The sequence below is a fragment of the Pseudophryne corroboree genome, chromosome 3 (assembly GCF_028390025.1).
Source record: "Pseudophryne corroboree isolate aPseCor3 chromosome 3, aPseCor3.hap2, whole genome shotgun sequence".
NCBI lineage: Eukaryota > Metazoa > Chordata > Amphibia > Anura > Myobatrachidae > Pseudophryne > Pseudophryne corroboree.
The window spans coordinates 636,307,538-636,329,371 of record NC_086446.1 but is presented as its reverse complement, the minus strand read 5'-3'; the positions used below and the strand labels follow the sequence as shown (position 1 = coordinate 636,329,371).

Sequence of the window (21,834 nt, the reverse complement as noted above, 5' to 3'; positions counted from 1 at the left end):
ACTTTCTGTGGAATCCCCATACACATGCACCTGCTTTCCATTTGCTTAGCACAGGAGACCTGCAGGAGTGACTGAGCCCTGCATGCAGCATAGTGTTAATCTTGTTAAGAACTGCAGCAATATTGGAAGAGGACACATCTGTAACTGTGGCTGGAATGAAATATAGAGCCTCTTAAGTGGGTTTATATACTATGCACTCACATCATTATATTGGAGTTTTCAGAGACTCTGGGCTAGATGCATCATCGCTTGGAAGGTGATAAAATGGAGAGTGAAAAAGTACCAGCCAATCAGCTCCTAACTACCATGTCACAGGCTGTGTTTGAAAAATGGCAGTTAGGAGCTGATTATCTGGTACTTTTTCACTCCCCATTTTATCACTTTCCAGGCGATGATGCATCTGGCCCTCTGTTTGATATGGTACTGTACGAGTTAATATCCAGGGAAACTTTTTTATAGCACATGCAGAACTCTGAAAGTTTTTTTTAAAGTAAATACAGTAGGTATTTTCCATGAGCACTGTGGCTAGAAGCGATGCAATCTACAGTTGTTAGAATTTCTTTTCATGGTACATATGAAGTTTTTATTTTATTCATTATTGGGATAATAGGTGTGCTTATGAGATATTTTTATATTATAGGGCAGTACGGATACTGTAATGGTTAGTATTACTGCCTCACAGCGCTGAGGTCATGGGATCGATTCCCACCATGGCCCTAACTGTGTGGAGTTTGTATATTCTCCCCATACTTGCGTGGATTTCCTCCGGGAACTCCGGTTTCCTCCCACAATTCAAAAATATACTGGTAGGTTAATTGGCTCCCAACAAAATGAACCCTAGCGTGAATGTGTGTGTGTGTGTACATGTTATAGGGAATATAGATTGTAAGCTCCACTTGGGCAGAGACTGACGTCAATGAGCAAATATTCTCTGGAAAGCGCTGTGGAATATGTGTGTGTTATTGAAATAACTGGTAATAAAAAATAATATTATACTTTTTATATATATACAAATATATATTTTAAATAGATCAAAAACACTTTTTTGGACAGTCTGGGTAGACAAACAAATCCTCTTTTTCAGGAAATTCAAAGTAATACAAAGAAAATACAATTTGTCTGGGGTTCTGCATAAATAATAGCGATGTGTGCTGCTGCTGACTTTCATGTTTTGGTTCTGTTTCATCATTGTGTTGTGGTTTTGTCAAAACCACCCTCAAGTGTTTTGGTTCGGATTTCAGTTCAGTTTAAAACTAGAGCAATGCGCCAGACACTTTTTCTTGTGTTTTGGTTTTGGATCTGGGTCTCCGTTCGTGTTTTGGATCTGGATTGGTTTTGCCAAAACCAGCCTTTTGGATTTTGGTTTTGGATCTGGATTTAAAAAAAAAAGAAACAGCTAAAATCACAGAATTTGCTGTTGTTTTTTGATCCTACAATATTATTAACCTCAATAATATTAATTTCCACTAATTTTCAGTCTATTCTGAACACCTCACACCTCACAATATTGCTTTTAGGCCAAAAGGTTGCACCGAGGTAGCTGGATGACTAAGCTAAGCAACCCAAGTGGGCGGCACAAACACGTGGCCCATGTAGGAGCGGCACTGCAGTGGCAGTAAGGGGGACAGTTTTAAAAACTAGGCCCCAAAGAGCACATAATGGAAAGAAAAAAAAGAGGTGCAAGATGGAATTGTCCTTGGGCCCTCCCACCATTATTTTGTTTAAACAGGACATGCACACTTTAATAAACCCATCATTTCAGCGACAGCTGGTCTCCCTGGAAAAATATTGCCAAGTTCTCTGAGTCATAGCTAGCTACAAACATACCACCTCCATATTTGATGACGTTTCACATTATGAGAAGAGACAAGAGGAAGAGGACAGTGTCAAGAAGGTGATTAAAAATTAGAGAGGGACATGAAATCAGGAACAACACATAGGCTTTCACCTCCACTCCTATATTGGTGTGGAACAGAAAGGACTTTAATCAAGCAAATATATAATTACCACATTACTGAATAAACTGAAAAACTAGGGGCCAAAGCCTTCGAATTTGTATGTCCTTCTACATTTTCGAGAATTAAGATAATTTTGCATTTAATGATGGGATGCAAATAAACTGTTGTATACCACAGGATCAAGATTGGATATTTTCCCCTCCAAGGAGTCTGGAGACTTATTTTGTGAAAATCTCGTTGGTTTCTTTTTACCATTTTATAATTGCATTTTTATTTACATATTTTGTGGCAGGTGCTTAATTTTTGTTTTTCACAGCTCCCAGTTACACGCATGTGAGCATATCTGTGTGTACCAGATACACGCATGTAAGCATACCTGTGTGTCTTGTATATTTTATTCATATTTTATTTTTAAATAAAGCAGCCTCTTAGATGTTTTAGCAGCCCCTCGTGAGCCCCCACAGCAGTGTTGGATCAGGCAAGTTGAGTTCGGCTGGGTTCGGTACAGTACTAAGCAGGACTGTGCAGTGATTTTTTTGTTATTCAGCCCCTGCCCTAGTGGAGCTTACCACTCTAGTCGAAACTCATTTCATTTTACAAGTAGGACTGTGGGAGGAAGCAATGCTAACCTCTGTGCCCACAGCATGCCTCAGCCTGTCAGACATCTTCCTGGCTGTAAGCCACCATGAGACTCCATTCTGGGCCTTTATTCAGTAATTGTTTGTGTCTCACAGGAGCTTCCTGCCCATCTAGTGCTGCAGTGCAATGGAAATCTGATGCAATGCAAGATCACTGAAACTCTGTTCCAACACCGTGAGGTCTTGTGATAACCCTACTCAGCCCTTATATTGTACAATTTTTAAGGAGAAAACATTTACAAAATAAAGGAAAAGAACCCTGTACAACAAATGTGCATTTTGCAAATAATCCCAAAATGTGGACCATTAATAATTAATCAAAAATAAGGTTGACCGATTGGAGCCATTCATTTGAGTCCCTATCATGACGTAATTGAGAAGAATCTCTCTCTCTAATGCAGGGTACACAGTACACACTAGAATATATATCTAATAGAGATGAGCGGGTTCAGACAGGGCACCCCTGGAATTATATGGCAAACATATAGACATAGGTGTGTTTGAAAAATCTAGTTTTCTCCGGCAGTTGCCAGAGAAAATGAAGTAGATGTTGCCATGTCACGTTCCGCTGGATTATCATTTTGTCTCTTCCGAGTCTGACTGACTTTGTCCACAAATGTGGTCTCTCCCCACTTTATCGGAACACACTTAGCTATATGTTTTTACAGATCTGGTTCTGAGTTTGAAGCTTCTTTCATATTCTGCGCTAAGCTTTCATTTAAACATAGGATCTAGTACAGTATTACCACTGGATTTATACAGCAGATATGCAGGACCCCTGTACTTATACAGCATAGACAGCATGCCTGGAGAATTACACAGCACAGGAAACAGGCAACAGCACCCCTGGACTTAAACAGCAGTGGGGCAGAACCCTTGGACTGATGTGGCAGACAAAGAAAAGATGTACAAGATGGAATTGTCTTTGGGCCCTCCCACCCATCCTTATGTTGCATAAACAGGACATGCATACTTTAAAAAACCAATCATTTCAGCGACAGGGTCTGCCGCATGACTGTGGCTGAAATGATTGGTTTGTTCGGGCCCCCACCAAAAAAGAAGCAATTAATCTATTTTTGCACAAACTGGCTCTACAGAGCCAAGATGTTGTCCTTATCCTCAGAGTCCTCATCCCCTTCAGTGTTTACATCCTCATCTTCACAGAGAAAGAATTCTACACCGAAGAGGTGGATTTTTTAATATTTTGTCCAGGCATGACAATGGGCTTTTTCATCCCATGGCCAACAACTGTCTCCACTGGTGACTTATTTAAACAAACCATATCACCAGCAGAATCCTTAACATCAACTTCCTCCTCAGCACCAGCTACACCAATAGCCTCCTCATCCTGATGTACTTCTACAGTGATATCCTCAATCTCAATATCAGTAACTGGACTGGCAGTGCTCCTCCCAGCACTTGCAGGGGGCATGCAAATGGTATTAGGAGCCACCTCTTCCCATACAGTCTTGGGAAGGTCAGGCCTAGACATCGCAACCGCGTACACACTAGGACTCGCCTTGGGGATTTGTGATATCTTTGAATGCACAGTTATTTTTTCCTATTGTTTAACAAGCTTTATTTTTTACATTTTTTGAGAGGGAGGAGGTCTTCCATCTTCATGAGAAGGTGAACCACCAGTCATGAACATAAGCCAAAGCCTTAGCCTTTCCTTGGCATATTGCCAATTTTACATTTCCTTACAGATATTTTTTTTTTTTGGTTATTATTTTTTCTTTTGGGATTTTACATACCCTGTATGACATTGGGCATCAGCCTTAGCAGACGACGTTGATGGAATTGCATCATCAATGTCACGACTGGTGGCAGCAGCAACTTCAGTACTAGTACTAGGAACTGGAAGGGGTTCCTGATCTTTCATTATTTTTTCCTCCAAATTTTTGTTCTCCATTTCACAGGACAGCACCCCTTTATTATTACAGCACACAGAAAAGTGCTCCTTTATTTTCACAGCACCCCTGTAATTTTACAGCATATAGGACAGGGCCAGTGTACATTTATTTTCACAGCACCCCTGTAATTTTACAGCATACAAGACAGGGCCAGTGTACATTTATTTTCAAACCACCCCTGTATTTTTCCAGCATACACCAAAGAGCCAATGTACATTTATTTTCACAGCTCCCCAGTAATTTTGCAGCATACAAGACAGGTCCAGTGTAAATTTATTTTAACAGCATCCCTGTATTTTTACAGCATACAGGACAGGGGCATTGTGCCTTTATTTTAACAACAGCACCCATGTATTTTTACAGCATACAGGACAGGGCCAGTGTATGTTTATTTTCACAGCACCCCTGTATTTTTACAGCATACAAGACAGGGCCAGTGTACATTTATTTTCACAGCACCCCTGTATTTTTACAGCATACAAGACAAGGCCAGTGTACATTTATTTTAACAGCTCCCCTGTATTTTTACAGCACCCGAGACAGGACCAGTGTACCTTTACAACACCCCTGTATTTTTACAGCATACAGAACAGAACCAGCACCCCTGTATTTTTACAGCATACAGGACAGGGCCAGCAACCCTTTATTTTAACAACACCCCCGTAATTTTACAAGAGAGGACCAGTGTACATTTATTTAACACCAGCACACCTGTATTTTTATAGCATACAGGACAGGGCCAGTGTACATTTATTTTCACAGCACCCCTGTAATTTTACAGCATACAAGACAGGTACAGTGTACCTTTACAACACCCCTGTATTTTTACAGCAAACAGAACAGAACCAGCACCCCTGTATTTTCACAGCACCCCTGTATTTTTACAGCATACAATACAGGGCCAGCACCCGTGTATTTTAACAACACCCCTGTAATTTACAGCATACAGGACAGGGCCAGTGTACCTTTACTTTAACAACAGCATCCCTGTAATTTTACAGCATACAAGACAGGGCCAGTGTACCTTTACAACACCCCTGTATTTTTTACAGAATACCCATGTACAGCTGCAGCACTCCTAACAGCACAGGACACCACAGTGACAGGACAGCACACCTAACAGCACAGTACACCACAGCGACAGGTTATCACCACAACAGCTCACAGGACAGCACCCCTAAAGAGCACACACTGACCCCCCCATGCCACCACCCACAGAGAGACAGAGGTCTGTCTCCCTCACTCTCCAAATCCAGAGTGAAAATGGTGGTGACACACAGCTTTTTATATGGAATCCAAAACCCGCGAGAATCTGACAGTGGGATGATGATGTTTTGCCTCGTTCTGGGATCCGAATCTGGTGGGAAGTCCCTAGCCAGACTCTGTTCCTGGCTCAGATCGTGACGTTCGGGGGGTTTCAGATCTCTGAGATCTGAACCTGCTCATCTCTATTTAAAACCAATAAAAAGTTTACAAAAATTTATAAAAACAGGTGAAATAATGTAATTTTTGCAATTCAGAATAAAAAAATCTGATTTAAAATCCAAATTCCGAACCACGGGAAGATTCAAACTGGCATGTGGATAAGATCTCCTCAAAGAATCCAAACTGCGGTTCAGTTCAGATCCACAAAATTCAGGTGGATTCAGATTTCTGGAGAACCGAACTGCACATCTCAAATAATTACTGATGATGGAATATAACTAAACCAAAAAGTCACAAAACACTGTGGACACAAATATAATCTAAGGAGAGCAGCCAAATAATAATTAAATGTGCTTGATTGACCTATGTGTAATACAAATTTACACATTTTTGCTTCCTATACTGCATTAAGTGGAACTTGCCCGGTTCTGTCTTTTTATGAAATTGGGCATTTGGGTGAAAAGAAACTGGGAATCAACAAAGTGATCATATTGAATTAACCTGTCTTGTGGGAATGTCCTGGGAGTGTCATTGGCATGTATCTAGTGCTCCATGCAATTCTGAATCTTGTATACATGGAATAGGAGTCTGTTTCTGACAGATCTCTTGCAACTAGCATGGGGCTGGGTGTTTTTGCCAATGCTAATGGTGGTACCTGCAGCTACTATAAAATCAATGGATGCACATCTTTCCATTTGCAGACTTGCGGACCTCGCAGAACAGAATCTCACATTAACATAATGATGTTAATCTGGCTTCTATACCTGTACGCAACTACAGCCACTTTGTGTGTGACTCAGAACCTTCACCCTAATATGTAAATGAGTTTACATATTAGGGTGTAAATGAGTTTCAATGCAACGACTGTCTAGGACTACTGGTCCTTTCTGTTCATTCTTCCCAACAAGTCTTTAAACCAAGAGAAAAAAAGGGAGCTGGCTGAGGATGTGGCAAATGTTCCCAATAACTCTGTATTTAGTAGAGCATGATTTCTAGGACCCTCCAATTGCCAAGCATGGATTGTAGCCTTTAATTTGACCACATGTTTTTCAGGGTCATTATTTTACATTGTAAGCTCTTAAACCAACAGATACTTATTAGAAAAAAAAAATTGAGATTGAAAGAAAACAACTTCCATTGAATCAGCTACTGTAATAGTGAGTTTATTTGAAATGCTAAACAACATATGATCAACACCAGTTCATTGTCCATGCTTATCATCAATCCAATAATCATAAAAAAATCAATTGAGATTATTTTTCCCATTATCTGTACATTTTTCTCTAAGAACAAATCAGGTGCCATTAAATGCAGTTAACACAGTGGTAATGAAAGTGCTGTTTGTGACAATCTTCTTAAAGCTTTTAAGTGCTGTGAATATGATTTAAATACTTAGCATTTGCAAGGCGCCGGATGGTGAAAACATTGATTAAGACACTAAGGTAGGGGTCATGGTTATGGAGGAATGAACACAGCAAGTGACTTTCTACTGTTAACACACTAATAACATGGACTCTCTTGGGTGCAGTGTAAGATATAAAAAGCATTTTTTTTTATATATACTGTAGTGTACAGTAGGTCAGATAGTTCTGTGAGAATGCATGCACCTCATTAGGGCTGAACTCAGTTGGCATGGGGAAAGATCATAACAAGCAGAGACACAGCTTCTATCTGTTGATTCATTATTATTCAGTTTTATTCTCAGCAATCTACATGTGTGCGTCTGTCCATCATCTAAACGTTATTATTTTTCATAGATTAATTTATTTGGGACAATAAAACATTTTTAGAATTAGTTGTTACTTCTGTGTCATAAAGTCAAGTCTACATATAGCTAAACCTAATTATATGCAGTACAATAGCTGAAGTGATCATTTGGGACTAAGAGGGAAATATATTAACACTTCTACAGTGTGCAAAAGTGGATAAATTACCTATCACCAATCAGCTTTTATTTAGCATTTGCCAAGTCATTCTTTAAAATGGTAGGTAGAAACTGTTTGGTTACTATGGGGAACTTCTCCATTTGTCCACTATTTAGAAAGCTTGATACATCTCTCCATTAATGTCCTTGCAGTCTCCTTGGTAATTGAAATCTGTGTACAAACAAATATGACTAGTGGTTTGCTTGTTCTAGTTCCATAGCAAGTGAGATTGTGCTTCAGAAATAACACGGTCTAATATCATTTAACTTTATCTAATAACTAGTTAAGGAACCCGGCATATTTCATGTCACCTCAGTTTGCCCACTGCTCCATCCCATCATGCCTCCCACTCAGTCCCACCCACCAACCTCTGTGTCTGCTGCTCTGTCCTGCTCCTCCACCTCTGCTCTGTATAGCTCTACCCTCTCTTTCTTTTCTGCTAATCGATCCATCTTCTCACCCCACTCTATACCACCACATCCCCCTCTCTGCCTGTTACTCTGTCCTGTCTCATCACCGTCTAATTCACTGCTCTGTCATGTTCTGTCCTGCTCCATCCTGCCCCATCAATCCCCTGTCTATACTCATCCATCAATGTCATGTCTTCTCCTGCTAGGTTCTGTCCCATCTTCCTAGCAGTGGGAGCCATTGGAGATAGGACAGACTTTACAAGATTATTATATAGATAATCTAATTGATCATACAGTATTGTTCTAAGTGGCTTTCTAGGATTGGTGTGTGGCAGGTAATTTCGTCACCAGCATTAGTATTAACTAACCCCTCATGAAATTGGTCTCTTGTTATGGAGAGTGTAACAACAGCAGTGGTGCAAGTAGAAATATTTTCTTAGTGTTACTGTTTCCCGAAAAATGGGCATAGGGGTGTGGCTACTGCTAGTGGGAGTGGCTACATGACATGAGCGGCATTGCCACATGACACAGCCTCTTTTTTGGGGGGAATCTGGAGGCAAGGCTAAAAATATATAGTAATGCCTCCAGTATAATATAAATATATAGTGATACCTCCAGTATAATAGAAATATATAGTAATGACCCCAATTTAATAACAATATATAGTAATGCCTCCATTACAACAGGAAAATACCGCCACTGTCGCTCTCCCAGTAACCCTGACAAAGTTGGAGGAGCCGTCATGCTGCCAAGCACCATGATCTTGTTGCTTTGTGGCACGTTATAATTGTGGTGATGGCAAAGTGTGTGGCAGGTGGTACTGCGTACCCGCTGCCAAATTCTTAAGGGTACTCCATACCCGAGCGTGCCCGCATACTTGCACCGCTGTATAACAGTATCATTTCAATTATGCCTAAAGGAATATAAGACTCTGGGCCAAATGTAATAGAGTGAGAGTTTCAGAAAGTGAGAGATTTGGTAAGGTTTTTCAGTTTTTTTTAAAGTAACAACCATTTACACTGCAAAACCAGGTTGATCTTGCTGTGTAAATTATTGCCACTTTAAAATAAAACTGCAAAACCTTACCAAATCTCTCACTTTTTGAAATTCCCACTCTATTACATTTGGCCCTCTATGTCAAATAACACCGTCCTGGGAAAAAATGAATAGTTCTTAATGAACCATTGTTAAAATATCATTATTAAACCCATATCATTAAACCTTAACAGCCATCTCAACCTTTTTAGCAGAGTTAACAAATGTATTAATAGTGTCAGTCACTTATAAGATTACATAGCTAGGAAAATCTTTCAAAGGAATATGCTATAGTACATATTTTGGTTGTTTAAGGATGAGCCCTATTGTGTTACAAGATGTGGAGGAGGGATCAATACCTGGAACAACGATTAAACAAATGTAACAGTTAGTGAAAATAGTCTAAAACAGTGACATTTCCTTGCTCCTTGTTGCTGTTTTTATATTTATATTTTTACAACCTATTTCTAATCAGAAGCTCTACGTTGTTTCCGGAAATGTTCTTTATGCAAATTATTTATTAGCATTTTTGACTTTTATAACACAACTATTAGATGCTATTTCTAAAGGATATCCCTTTAGCCCATTCAGCTGCAAATTTGGTTTTACCAGGAATATTTGGACATACAGGATTCACGGACTGGTAACACCTTGCTGCTAACATTGGATCCCTTATAGATACAAAGGAGAAAGTCCTAATTTACGCAATGATAAATACAGGAGCCAGCCAGATATTGCATGGCCAATACACCTGTGGCCTAGCTAGTGGTTGCTTTTTATACCTAGTTATTTATTTTTATTGTGTTTTTTAAATAAATGTGCAGAATATTGTGACGCATGTAGTCGAAAGGTTGATAATGACAATGTCAGCAGTCACAATGTAGACACTGCAATGATGACAGTTACAGATGTAGCCACACTCATCCAGCCTGTGGCATGGCCGTACGGGCACATATGCCCCTTAGTACGCCAAGCTGCACCTTAGTACGCTTCCCATGTATTCGTATGGGTGCACATACTTAGATGCACGCGCACGTACTAGTCGCGGGCACACTTGCCGCGTCTGGTTTGCCGCAAATATGGGAGCTGCAGGCTAGGTGAGCATAGCTACAGCTGTATGTCGACATTGTCAAAATGTTGGCAGGTAACGTGTTGACATTGTCAAAATGTTGACATTAGGGTTAACCAACATTTACCAAGCTATAAGAACACCTGTTAAAGGCGTAAACAGGCTTTCAGTAATATTGATGACCTTTTGAATCAGCAAAGTAAAAGACAGACTAAAATCCGACGATTACTCTGCTTCATCTGGCTCGGTCCTCTTCATTGATATCTTAACAATTTCTGTATACAGTATATGGTCCCAGGCTCATTGACTTGTGCCTGATGGTGCATGCCAGTATATTATGTGTCTGCTATTAAGCAAGACACACATGCTGGGAAGACACAAGACAGGAAAAGCATCCAAATCATATGCTTGGAAATGGGTTATGTCATAAATGCTTTTGCAGTCGTGAATCAATATATTCCAATATTAGGATCAGCTTAGATCACATTCTGTATCGTAGCATGGATATTTGTTCTCCTTTGATAATTGTATTATGGAGACACACAAAGTTATGGTAAGCTAAGTGAATACAAATCATAATGACATAGAAAGGCATTGATTACATGGCTATGTGATCTGTAGGAAGATCATTACACAGATGCAGACATTACTGTTTATTACCGTGATGTACTACAAGAGGAAAGAAATGTGTGAATTTACTTATAACAATTTTAATTAACTTTCAATTGATTTCTAAGAAGATAAATGGTTCCATTATTGCCTCTCACACAGAGCACCTTGGCTGGGAATTAAACATCAGTGGGAACTTCCTGACAGTTCACTGATAATCCCAGATTTATATTTCGTCTTCCTGCTGAATATTTGCAGTTTTATTTATAAGTGTAAACAAGTGAGGCAGGCTCGCTCGCTCGCTCGCAGTGCTCTTGACTTGATTCCTACCATCACACAAAAAAGCTTATTTAAACAAATTGTCAGACTGATGTGTGCATTACTTCTTTGCCAGTGCTTAGAAAGTGTGTGCAGGGATAAAAGAATTCTAGGAAAGCTCTATAAGGGGCAGAGACAGTTTGACATTCGGTTGTAGAGGAAGTGAGTTCATTCAATGCTTCAGGAATAATCTGTAATGCAGATTTGGAAACTGTAGTAAGAAGCCGTAGCAAAGTAGCGCTAATGAGACATTATTGCTTTAAGAGAGCAAACAGATTTAGGGATTTGTAGTTTTATTACATGGCTTAGAGTGCTACCTTTTTATTTTACAGAGTTAGAACATAGTCTGGTGTTATACCAGACAAAAACTGAAAACCAGATTCAGGTGCAAAGTGTGTGTGGGGGGAAGGGTCATATGTATAATAATGTATAATAAAATTACCTAAAAACAAATCATCAACCAATAGTTCAGTGCTCTGTGTATATTTGCTGCTGCCCACAAGGCAGGAGGTGTTAATTATTCCTATAAAAAGAGAGACCATCAAAAGGCCATTTGTTGTATTGGCATCATTGATCTACAGTATAAACATGCAATGTAATTAAAATACTGAATGGAATAGATTAAAGTATTTAAAGAAACTTTACTTTAACACTTGGCTTTAGGCAAATGTGATAATTGTTCTATTGCACATGCCAAGCTCACAGTGTATTTTTGAAATGATATATATACAGATATATAGTATCTAATCTATCTATCTATCTAATAAAATGTGTAGGTGTGTGTGTATATATATATATATATATACATACTCTCTGTGTGTGTGTGTGTGTGTGTGTGTGTGTGTGTGTATATACACTGTGTGTGTGTGTGTGTGTGTGTGTGTGTGTGTGTGTGTGTGTGTCTGTATGTATATATATATATATATATATATAAAATATAGTGTTCATTCTAGCACTCTGCACCTGTCACAACCTGTGCCGTTCCTCTTTTCTGTTGGCCCCATGAATTAGGATACTGATTTCAGCATTGCCTATGTAAACCTCATTGTTGTCTCCTATATAACATGTGCAAAGTTGTGCCTTTGAGAAATGATGATCCAAGCATCCTGGCAGTCCTGGTTAATAAGTTCCTTATACATTAATTCTTGGCATAGCAGTGTCTTTTATTAACTTTTACTGATATAAAATAATAAAAAAGTTAAAAAAGTTGTTATCAGTAAAAGTTATTAAAAGACACTGCTATGTCAAGAATTAATATATAAGGAACTTATCTTAGTGCTAATGGAGGTCAAAAATAGGGAAGACTAACGCGTTTCGTCCTATCCGGACTTCATCACCCCTTGATGAAGTCACTATCTCATGTGACCAAGTGGACTATGTAACGTATATAAAAATAAATGAGAATATTTTTTGCATATTAGAAAATTAGAATACTTTTTGCATATTAGAAAGATCTGGAGAGTGCCTCTATTAACTTTATATATATATATATATATATATATATATAAAACCTCAGAGTGTGATGTATAATTAATCACAAAACAGACCTGTAATTTTCAGACTTTTAACGGCTCTTATTACATGTTTGAATATGATTTTTTTTCCAGAATATGTATGATACATATATCCCTAATATTGCTCAGTAAGAAAGTTGTAGTACTGTACACAATACTGTATCTCCCATTTGCTCTTTTTCTATCCCTATGGGACAGCAAACTATGTTCTTCATTATATGACACTTTATCCATTTGGTGCAGAATGTTTGACTTCTTTGTACTTATAATATGATATGTTTGCTGTAGCACCTAGGAAACAAATTGCTTTTGCAAATAAAAAGGCAGTGCATTGAAAGTTGTGTCTTTTATGTTCTAGTAAACATTAAATTGTACTATATTGTGTGTTCATTTTACATATGATGTTTATTTAAAAAGGACTTGTCATCAAGTCCTCTGATTTACATTTTTAGTTTGCTTTGTGCACTATATATAAAGCATTAATTAAACACACGTTATATGATAAGCTTGTTCTTTATGTGCTAAAGGTCAGACTGCACTCATTGTTTTTCTACTATATATTCAGTAGGTACAGGGTCAGACTGACCTACAGGGGTACAGAGGACATGCCCAATGGGCCCCACCCTTTCCTCTATTTTCAGGTTTCAGAGTGTGCACTTAAATTAGACATTGTTACTCACCCCTTGGTAACTGGAAAAAAACCTTAAGCATGGGCCCCTACCACTGCATTCCCCGATGGGCCCTTCATGTCCCAGCCTGACACTTTGTAGAAAGGTTGCCCGGGACCAAGCATACAGATGTGTCCTTCCTCATCTAACCTCCGTATGTAATGAGGCACAACACACAGGGCGCATAAGAGCAACTCATCCAGGGTCAGGAAAACACTAATGTAGCATTTTGTATGCAGATACAGCTACAGTTGCACACAGAATATAGCATATCATTTTAAACAGCAAAGTTTGCGTGTGCGTCTTATTTAATAATGATGCAAAAAAGAGACATTTTAGGGGAAAATGCACGAAAAGTAGCTTGGTGTCAGAAAACGCGCTCACGACTAGACACAACTAGAAGAACTGTTTAACGTGACTGCAGGAATGATGAGGGAGGACACATCTGAGTACAGCTGTATAGCTTGACTTGGAGGGTATATCAGGAGTAGGCAATGGTAGTGTGGACATCACAGGTTTTCGCCTTGTACCTCTGTGAGCTCTAAGGGAAAGCTTACAATGATGGCAGGATGCGATGTGCAGTTCTGGAATGGCACACCATGTCAATATTGCTAATTGATTCCCCCCACCCATAGATTATATAGATGTCTATGATGTACTGTATTTTAGGCATGAATATACTTTGCATAAATCAGCATTATAAATAGGAAGGAAGTTACAACTACTGTAAATAAAATATACGTATTAAGTACTTTACACTATACATGTAATATCTTGCAGTTAGCATATTATTACATTTTATGCAACACAATAAATACATATATTCTTTTTAAACACAACACCTTTTAAAATGTAACTTAAACTGAGAAAAGAAAGAAGAATGCTCATTTTTTTTAAATAGAAAGGAATAATACAATTTTCTTTTTACTGTTCCACTATGTTTGTACCAATTACTGTGTGATAGCTAGGCAATTAAACTATTGGCATTGTTTTTCAATTATTTTGTCACGCTTATACAATCTACAAATTTGTTAACAGCCCTGAGACTAGATGAAAAGATTGGCAACAAATTACAGCTCAGCCAACAATATACAGTTGTAAAGCATTCTAAGCGCTGGCGAAAATATGAGTGTACCTTCACACTGTGACAAGGACATTCTAGTGCTGTAATTTGGCATCAGGCCAGTAGTGAGCAGTGATGAAAATATTAGTGTGTAGATTACAAATTTTTATTCGTAATATGAGTTATGTTAGTTATCAGTAAGTCTGGCCTATGACATAGAAATAAGTAATATAGTGAGTTATGCATGACATTTAAAGGAATTAAATTTGTTATGCATATTAAAATGTGTCAATTATAGACTCGATTGAGCTATAAATGTGTTTTTTGAGGGGAACAGGTGATCCTGTTAAGCCATTGTAATTAGCAGATATTGCTATTTATTGGCAGTGCTCTATGTAGTCCTTTGTGACATTGTACCAGCATGAAGCTGTCGATGAGTATCTGGACAGCATGAATTTGTTCCTGAATTCATGTCATAATAAGTTACAAACCCATTAGGCTGTTATAACATTGTCAAATATTGTTAAATCAATGGAGCACAAATTTGGACAAGCCATTAACATTACTGGGAGACCTACTTAGAGCCCCAAGCCTAAATGTGTCCAAATAGTTGTTTGACAAATATTTATGTTTACATCGCATGTGTCTCTAAAACTTTACTGTAGATTGCTTTTTATCTGGATTAATATGTGGTAATTAAATAACTCCACAACTGACCTTTACTGGATCTAATTAAACTTCATTAATAACCTTATTTTTTCTTTGCACATTTAGGCAACTGATCCTGATGCTGGAGTCAATGGTCAAGTCCGTTACAGCCTGGCAAACCTCAATAACATTTTCCGGATCACATCCAATGGTAGTATTTATACATCTGTAAAGTTGGACAGGGAAATAAGAGACTATTATGAACTCATTGTCGAAGCAACAGATGGTGCGCAAACGGACCCTCGTCGTTCTACAATAACACTGGTTATTAAAGTTATTGATATTGATGACAATAGCCCTGTATTTACAAATTCCTCATATGTTGTCTCCGTACCAGAGAACATGGTGCCCGGTACAGTCTTTTTACAAGTACAGGTGAGTGTTTCTGCCTTTCATAGACAAGGTTTGTTTCATTTCATTACTTGAGACTCATTTTATGCTTCATATTTATCTTAGTGTATGTGGTTTCAGTACAGAGCTAGGGGTGTGGACTAGGTACAGGGGAAGCCTGGCTTCATTGGGATTGTGGTAAGATGTCGCACAGGCAGGGCCAGTGCAAGCTTTCTCTGCACCATAACCAAACCTCCATAACCTCTAGACTTACTCAATTTAAGCCAATGTGATCCATTCCCCAAATGCCATATCAACCCTGGAACAGTTTTACAAGGGCAATGCTTCTGGAACCATATCCTAAATAATTATATGACACCTATGGGTCATATAACCCTAGAGTATGCTTGTGTAGATTGAATGAGGCAACATCAGGGGTGTCTGCCACTAATACACCAACTGCCTCTTGCATAGCTAGGTTTTTCATATGAACTTATTACTAGGCTTACCTAAAACAGTGGCATCACAAGGTGGGTGCTGGGAATGCGACCCGCACCCAGGTGCCGTCCGCCGAGGAGTTACACCAAAGTGCCGGCTCCTGCTCAGTGACAGGAGCCGGGTGCTGCACTGAAACATTACATGCAGCAACCCGGCTTCTGTTACCATGTAGGAGCTGGCACTGCAGACATGCTAGTCTCTGGGGGCAGGCTGCAACTCTCAGACCCCCGGAGTGATGAAAATGTGGGTCGGTCCACTTAGCCATGCCCCTCCCACGAAGCCATGCCCCCTTCGCACCCGCTGCCACACCGGGTACATAAGGGGTGAGTGACGCCTCTGACCATAACATCTCTTTAAATCAGGATACAGTACTCATGAATTACACAGGTTCTGTGGCTGATTAAAACCAGGTGAAAGTCAGGCTTAATTATGCATTCAGCAGGACCACAATCACTAAAAGAAATAAGTTCTATTCAGAGCAGTGTTGTGCATGGAGGGCCTTTATGTAGCTTGAATCATTATTGAGACAGAAATAGTGATTTTCTCAGAACTGCTTCTGCTAAAAAAAATGCATGTGAAGAGCCGCCCACAAAGGTAATAGATGCCCACTGATGCATTTACAAATTTGCTTATACTTTTGCGTAATTGTGATGCATACGGCAAAATTAAGTGCCATTGACAATTACGGCCTGTGATTGTATTACAAATGCATTTTGGCCTTCACGCAAGCTAGATGCTGTCGCAACGCATGCACAGTCATCCGATAATTGCTCTTTTTTCAATTTTCCTGTTTGCAACTGAAGCTTAATAAGGTCCAGAATACAGATATGCACTTCAAATTTGTTCACACGCATATATTATCGACCTCAAAACCATTTACAGTAAGCTGTCAATCTCCAGTGTAATATGTAAAAACATTTAGAGGTGCAACAGATCAGCATGGATGATATAATCAGCGGTGCAAGTCTAAAAAAATTCTTAGTGCCACTGTGTGCGCACGTGTGCCCAAACATTTGTGTGGCCACATGCCACATGGGGCGTGGCCAATGATAACGGGGGCGTGATACGCATATGGGGGCAAGATACACATATGACCCCAGTAGTGCCAGATACACATATGCCCCTACAGTGCCAGATATGCCCCAGAGTGTCAGATACACATATGCCCCCACAGTGCCAGATATGCAACCACAGTGCCAGATATGCTCCTACAGTGCCAGATATACTCCCACAGTGACAAATACACATATACCTCACAGTGCCAAATACACATATGCCCCAGTGCCAGATATACATATGCCCTAATAACAAATACACATATTCCCCACAGTGCCAGATACACATATGCCCCATAGTGCCAGATAAACATATGCCCCCAGTGCCAGATACACATATGCTCCCAGTGCCAGATATACAGTACATACATGCTAGTCATGGCTCCATCTGTAACAAGGCACGCCCACCTGGGTGCGCCTGGATGCTGTGAGCATCTCTGTCTGGACGGGTGCACACTCCCGGATGGGGACGTGCCCCATTCTCTTGAATGAAGAGCGTCTCCATCCGGGCGGGTGCACGTGCCCAGACAGAGACGCTTACAATGGGAATCAGCTCTGTGCACTCCCAATGTGACTAGGCAGACATATCGCCTAGTCATGACAGGAGTGCATGCCTGCGATCGGGCTGGCAAAGATAAGGGAGGCTCCATCTGTATGCCCCCAGTGCCAGATACACATAGGCCCCACAGTGCCAGATATACATATGCCCCACAGTGCAGATATGCCCCACAGTGCCAGTTAGACATATGTCCCACAGTGCCAGATATGCCCCACAGTGCCAGTTATACATATGCCCCACAGTGCCAGATACATGGTTGCTGTATTGCAGTGGTTCCCAAACTTTCTTGGCTCATGGCACCCTAGAGCATCAGTATATCTTTCACGGCACCCCAAGGATAAAAGTTTTTTATTGATACATTTGTAAAAAAAAAAAAAAAAAAAACAGTAAATTGTGCCTACCTGTCATCCATTGGATCAATTATGTGGTGATGTACAGTTATGCTTCTGATTGCCCACATTTCTTCATGATTGATAGCCTCTAACACTGGTTAGGCCTATCACTTTGACCATGAATAATTTGATTTGGTCCTGGACCACTAGCTCGAGCTACCCCTGCAAGAGTCCCGCAACATCTGTGGATGCCTGGGCACACAGGAGTAGATGTATTAAGCCTGGAGTAGTGATAAAGCAGTGATAATGGGGGTCATTCTGAGTTGATCATAGCTGTGCTAAATTTAGCACAGCTACGATCAGGCACCCCGCATGTCAGTGCCACCCACCCATCCCCCCCCCCGCAGAAGTGCACAAGCATCGCACAGCTTTTGCAGGAGCTGCACTGGCTGGGAGAACCTATTCACTGCCCGGGTCGCAGAGGCTGCAAGTGACGCCACGCAGCCGCCGCGGTCCGCCCCCCCAATGGTCCCTCCTGCCCAGTGACCGCCTCTGCCTGTCAATCAGGCAGAGGTGAACGCTAGGCAATGACGGCCTTCGGCCGTCTGGCATGAGCCAGCGCACTCCGGTGCATGCGCAGTACTGACCCGATCGCACTGCTGCGAGAAACTGCAGCGTGCGATCGGGTCAGAATGACCCCCAATGTAAGGTGATAATGCAATATCCAATAATTACGGGTTTTAAAAATGACAGTTAGGTGCTGACTGGCTGGTGCATTATCACCTTCCACTTATCACTTCATCATTACTTCTCCAGGCTTAATACATCTGCCCCATAGTTTGAGAACCACTGCTGTACTGTAAATGTACACCTGTTTACCTACTACATATTGTCCCTGCTTGAAATTATATATAAGTTGTATTTTTGTTACTTTTGGGTCTACTCATGAAGCAGTGAAAAGTGTGGAGAAGTGACTCAGTGGAGAAGTTGTCAATGCCAATCAACCAGCTGCTACGTATCATTTTATAGAATGCACTTTATAAATGTTACCTCAACACTTATTGGTTGCCATGGACAACTTCTCCACTGACTCACTTCACTCTTTTCACTGCTTCATAAATAGACCGCTTAGTGCCTAGTTAGGAATCCATAATCTAAGGACCTTCCTGCCTAAACAACCTGTACAATTTAACACACTATACAATGAGCACTAGTATATTATAATACATCATTATTTTATTTAATGATTTTCTTTATTCAATTTATGTCAGAGGGCTTTGTTGAAGTATGTATATCTGGTTTCTTAAGTCACCCATATGTTTTATTTATTACACAAACTAGAACCAATAAACCTAGAAATAATGACACAGACAACTGTATAAATTGGAAAAAATGGAGGTCACAGCCAGATTTATTAAATTCTAATCAGAATTGAAAATATTATTCACCGGTGGCGAAAAAGCAGTGTCAACTCGGCCATTGCTTAAAACTTTAATTTTTAAACAAATGGGGCGGAGTTTCCGCCCCTTGCGCAATCCGTCCTGGGTAGAACCATCTCCCTTAATTAGCACAGTGCTGGTCCCTCCATAAGATGGTGACCTGGTCCTCCCCTGAGGTAGTGACCGACTCGCCTTTTCTCAAAGGAGAAATGCTAGCCAAGCTCTGCTGCGCTAAATTAAGCCGCCGAATAGCATTGCTTTCCGCCCGCTGCGCCTCGCACTTGCTGGAATAATAATAACTCATTATTCCAACGTAAAGTTTCAAAAAAGAAAACCAAAACTTTTAATTTTTATACCGAAGTTAAAATTGCCAGGTGGGTGGGTGGGATCACAAAAATGGCAAGAGGAATCAGATTACCTCAGCCCTCACTTAAATAAACTAATATAACCCGCCTACCTAAACCCTTCTCATTGGATAACTTATTTGATTGACAAACTTCAATGACCTATCAACTAATATTAACACAAAAACCAGATCTATCTAGCTTAGTTACATAAACAAACAGGGTGCTTATATTCACTCTATCCAATGCAGTCTTTCGTTCCTTTTAAGTCACCCATATGTTTTATTTATTACACAAACTAGAACCAATAAACCTAGAAATAATGACACAGACAACTGTATAAATTGGAAAAAATGGAGGTCACAGCCAGATTTATTAAATTCTAATCAGAATTGAAAATATTATTCACCGGTGGCGAAAAAGCAGTGTCAACTCGGCCATGGCTTAAAACTTTAATTTTTAAACAAATGGGGCGGAGTTTCCGTCCCTTGCGCAATCCGTCCTGGGTAGAACCATCTCCCCTTAATTAGCACAGTGCTGGTCCCTCCATAAGATGGTGACCTGGTCCTCCCCTGAGGTAGTGACCGACTCGCCTTTTCTCAAAGGGGAAATGCTAGCCAAGCTCTGCTGCGCTAAATTAAGCCGCCGAATAGCACTGCTTTCCGCCAAATTCGGAGGCTCTAGACTACGAAAACCACCACCACAACCTAAAACCTCAAACCTCCTTTCAACACCTCAATAAGGCTGTGACAAGTAACTCCAAACCACTCTCAGATAAATGCACTCCATCCAACCTATATAAATATTCCTACTCGTAATGCAAATCTGGGTGTTTAACAACTTTTCCACCTAAACTAATGACATATCTGGAGGTTGGGCACTGAGTTTCCTTCTTACTTTATCTAAAGCCGCTCCCCCTTGGGTGCCCCTCCAAAATCTACACGGTACCACTTCTGACCATACCACCTTAACCAAAGGCCAATGCTCTGTGATTATCTGAAAATCCTTTTTTATGGCGTTAATAAGTTCTATACCTCTAAATGTACCCAGATCATTGCCACCTAAATGTATCACCAAACAATCAGGGGCACCCCATTTTTCTTTGAAGTTCCAGAGCACACTTAATAGGTTGTTCCATCTCATTCCCCTTAAACCTATCCACCTCACTTCAAAAGGGAACAACTTGGACATCCTGTGCCTACTGGCCCAATAAATATATGAGTAACACACAATCCACACCCGGCTTGATAATGTCAAACAAAAAACCTGTAGAAAAAACAACAAAACAAAGAACATTTTATTCAATATTACTATAATCTTTAACGAAACTGCTAAAGAGAAACAGGGAAGGATAAAAACTTAGTTGTTTAGGCGACCCAGATGGAGGTGAACAACACCAAACCTCAAAAATGTTGTGAGGAAAAAGGTGAAAAGAACTCCAATCCCCCTTTAACGGCGGGTGGCTTATGGCCCTGGGATTCCGAAACAACAAACTCGCAGGACGCCTACCACTAATGCAACTTATCACTCCTAATATATCCCTTATAAACATCCGACTTCCAGCGCCCTAACCTTTTAATATCCTCGCTGGAAGAACCTGTCGATGCTGCGCAAGTTGCTGCACCTATCCTAAAAGAATGGGTCCCATAACTCTCCAGCGGAAGGTCCAACGCTATCAAACACATATTGAAGACACTTGTGCATTGAAATTTGGATAAAGGATTAAGATCCTTATGACCCAACCATTGCTCCCCCCTTTTGGACGAAACTGACCATAAGCCTCTGCTAATCTTACTGGGCAAATGCTCGGCTCCTTATGCATAGGAAAATAGATCCATTTACCTCTCCCTAGTTGATCCGTTTTGGAATGGTGTATTTTAATAAGCAGCTTATTATCCTTCAACACTACATTATTTAACAACATGCCTGAATCCACTGAACTTTTGCTTTTTGCCGCTATCTCACCTAATCTAACAGCGCCGAAAAAAGCTATAGCAAATGCTAAACTAAAAGAGGGCAACCTC

General features: G+C 40.1%; 1 protein-coding gene across 2 annotated transcripts in view; it reads left to right on the top strand.

Annotated features, from left to right (window-relative positions):
* PCDH15 (protocadherin related 15) overlaps positions 1–21,834 on the top strand; it is a 2,278,876-nt gene that overhangs the window by 1,633,443 nt on the left and 623,599 nt on the right. For both annotated transcript variants that reach the window (XM_063961739.1, XM_063961738.1), the window contains exon 20: positions 15,320–15,628. In XM_063961739.1, the coding sequence (XP_063817809.1) occupies positions 15,320–15,628 (309 nt within the window). The remainder of the gene's footprint in view (positions 1–15,319; positions 15,629–21,834) is intronic.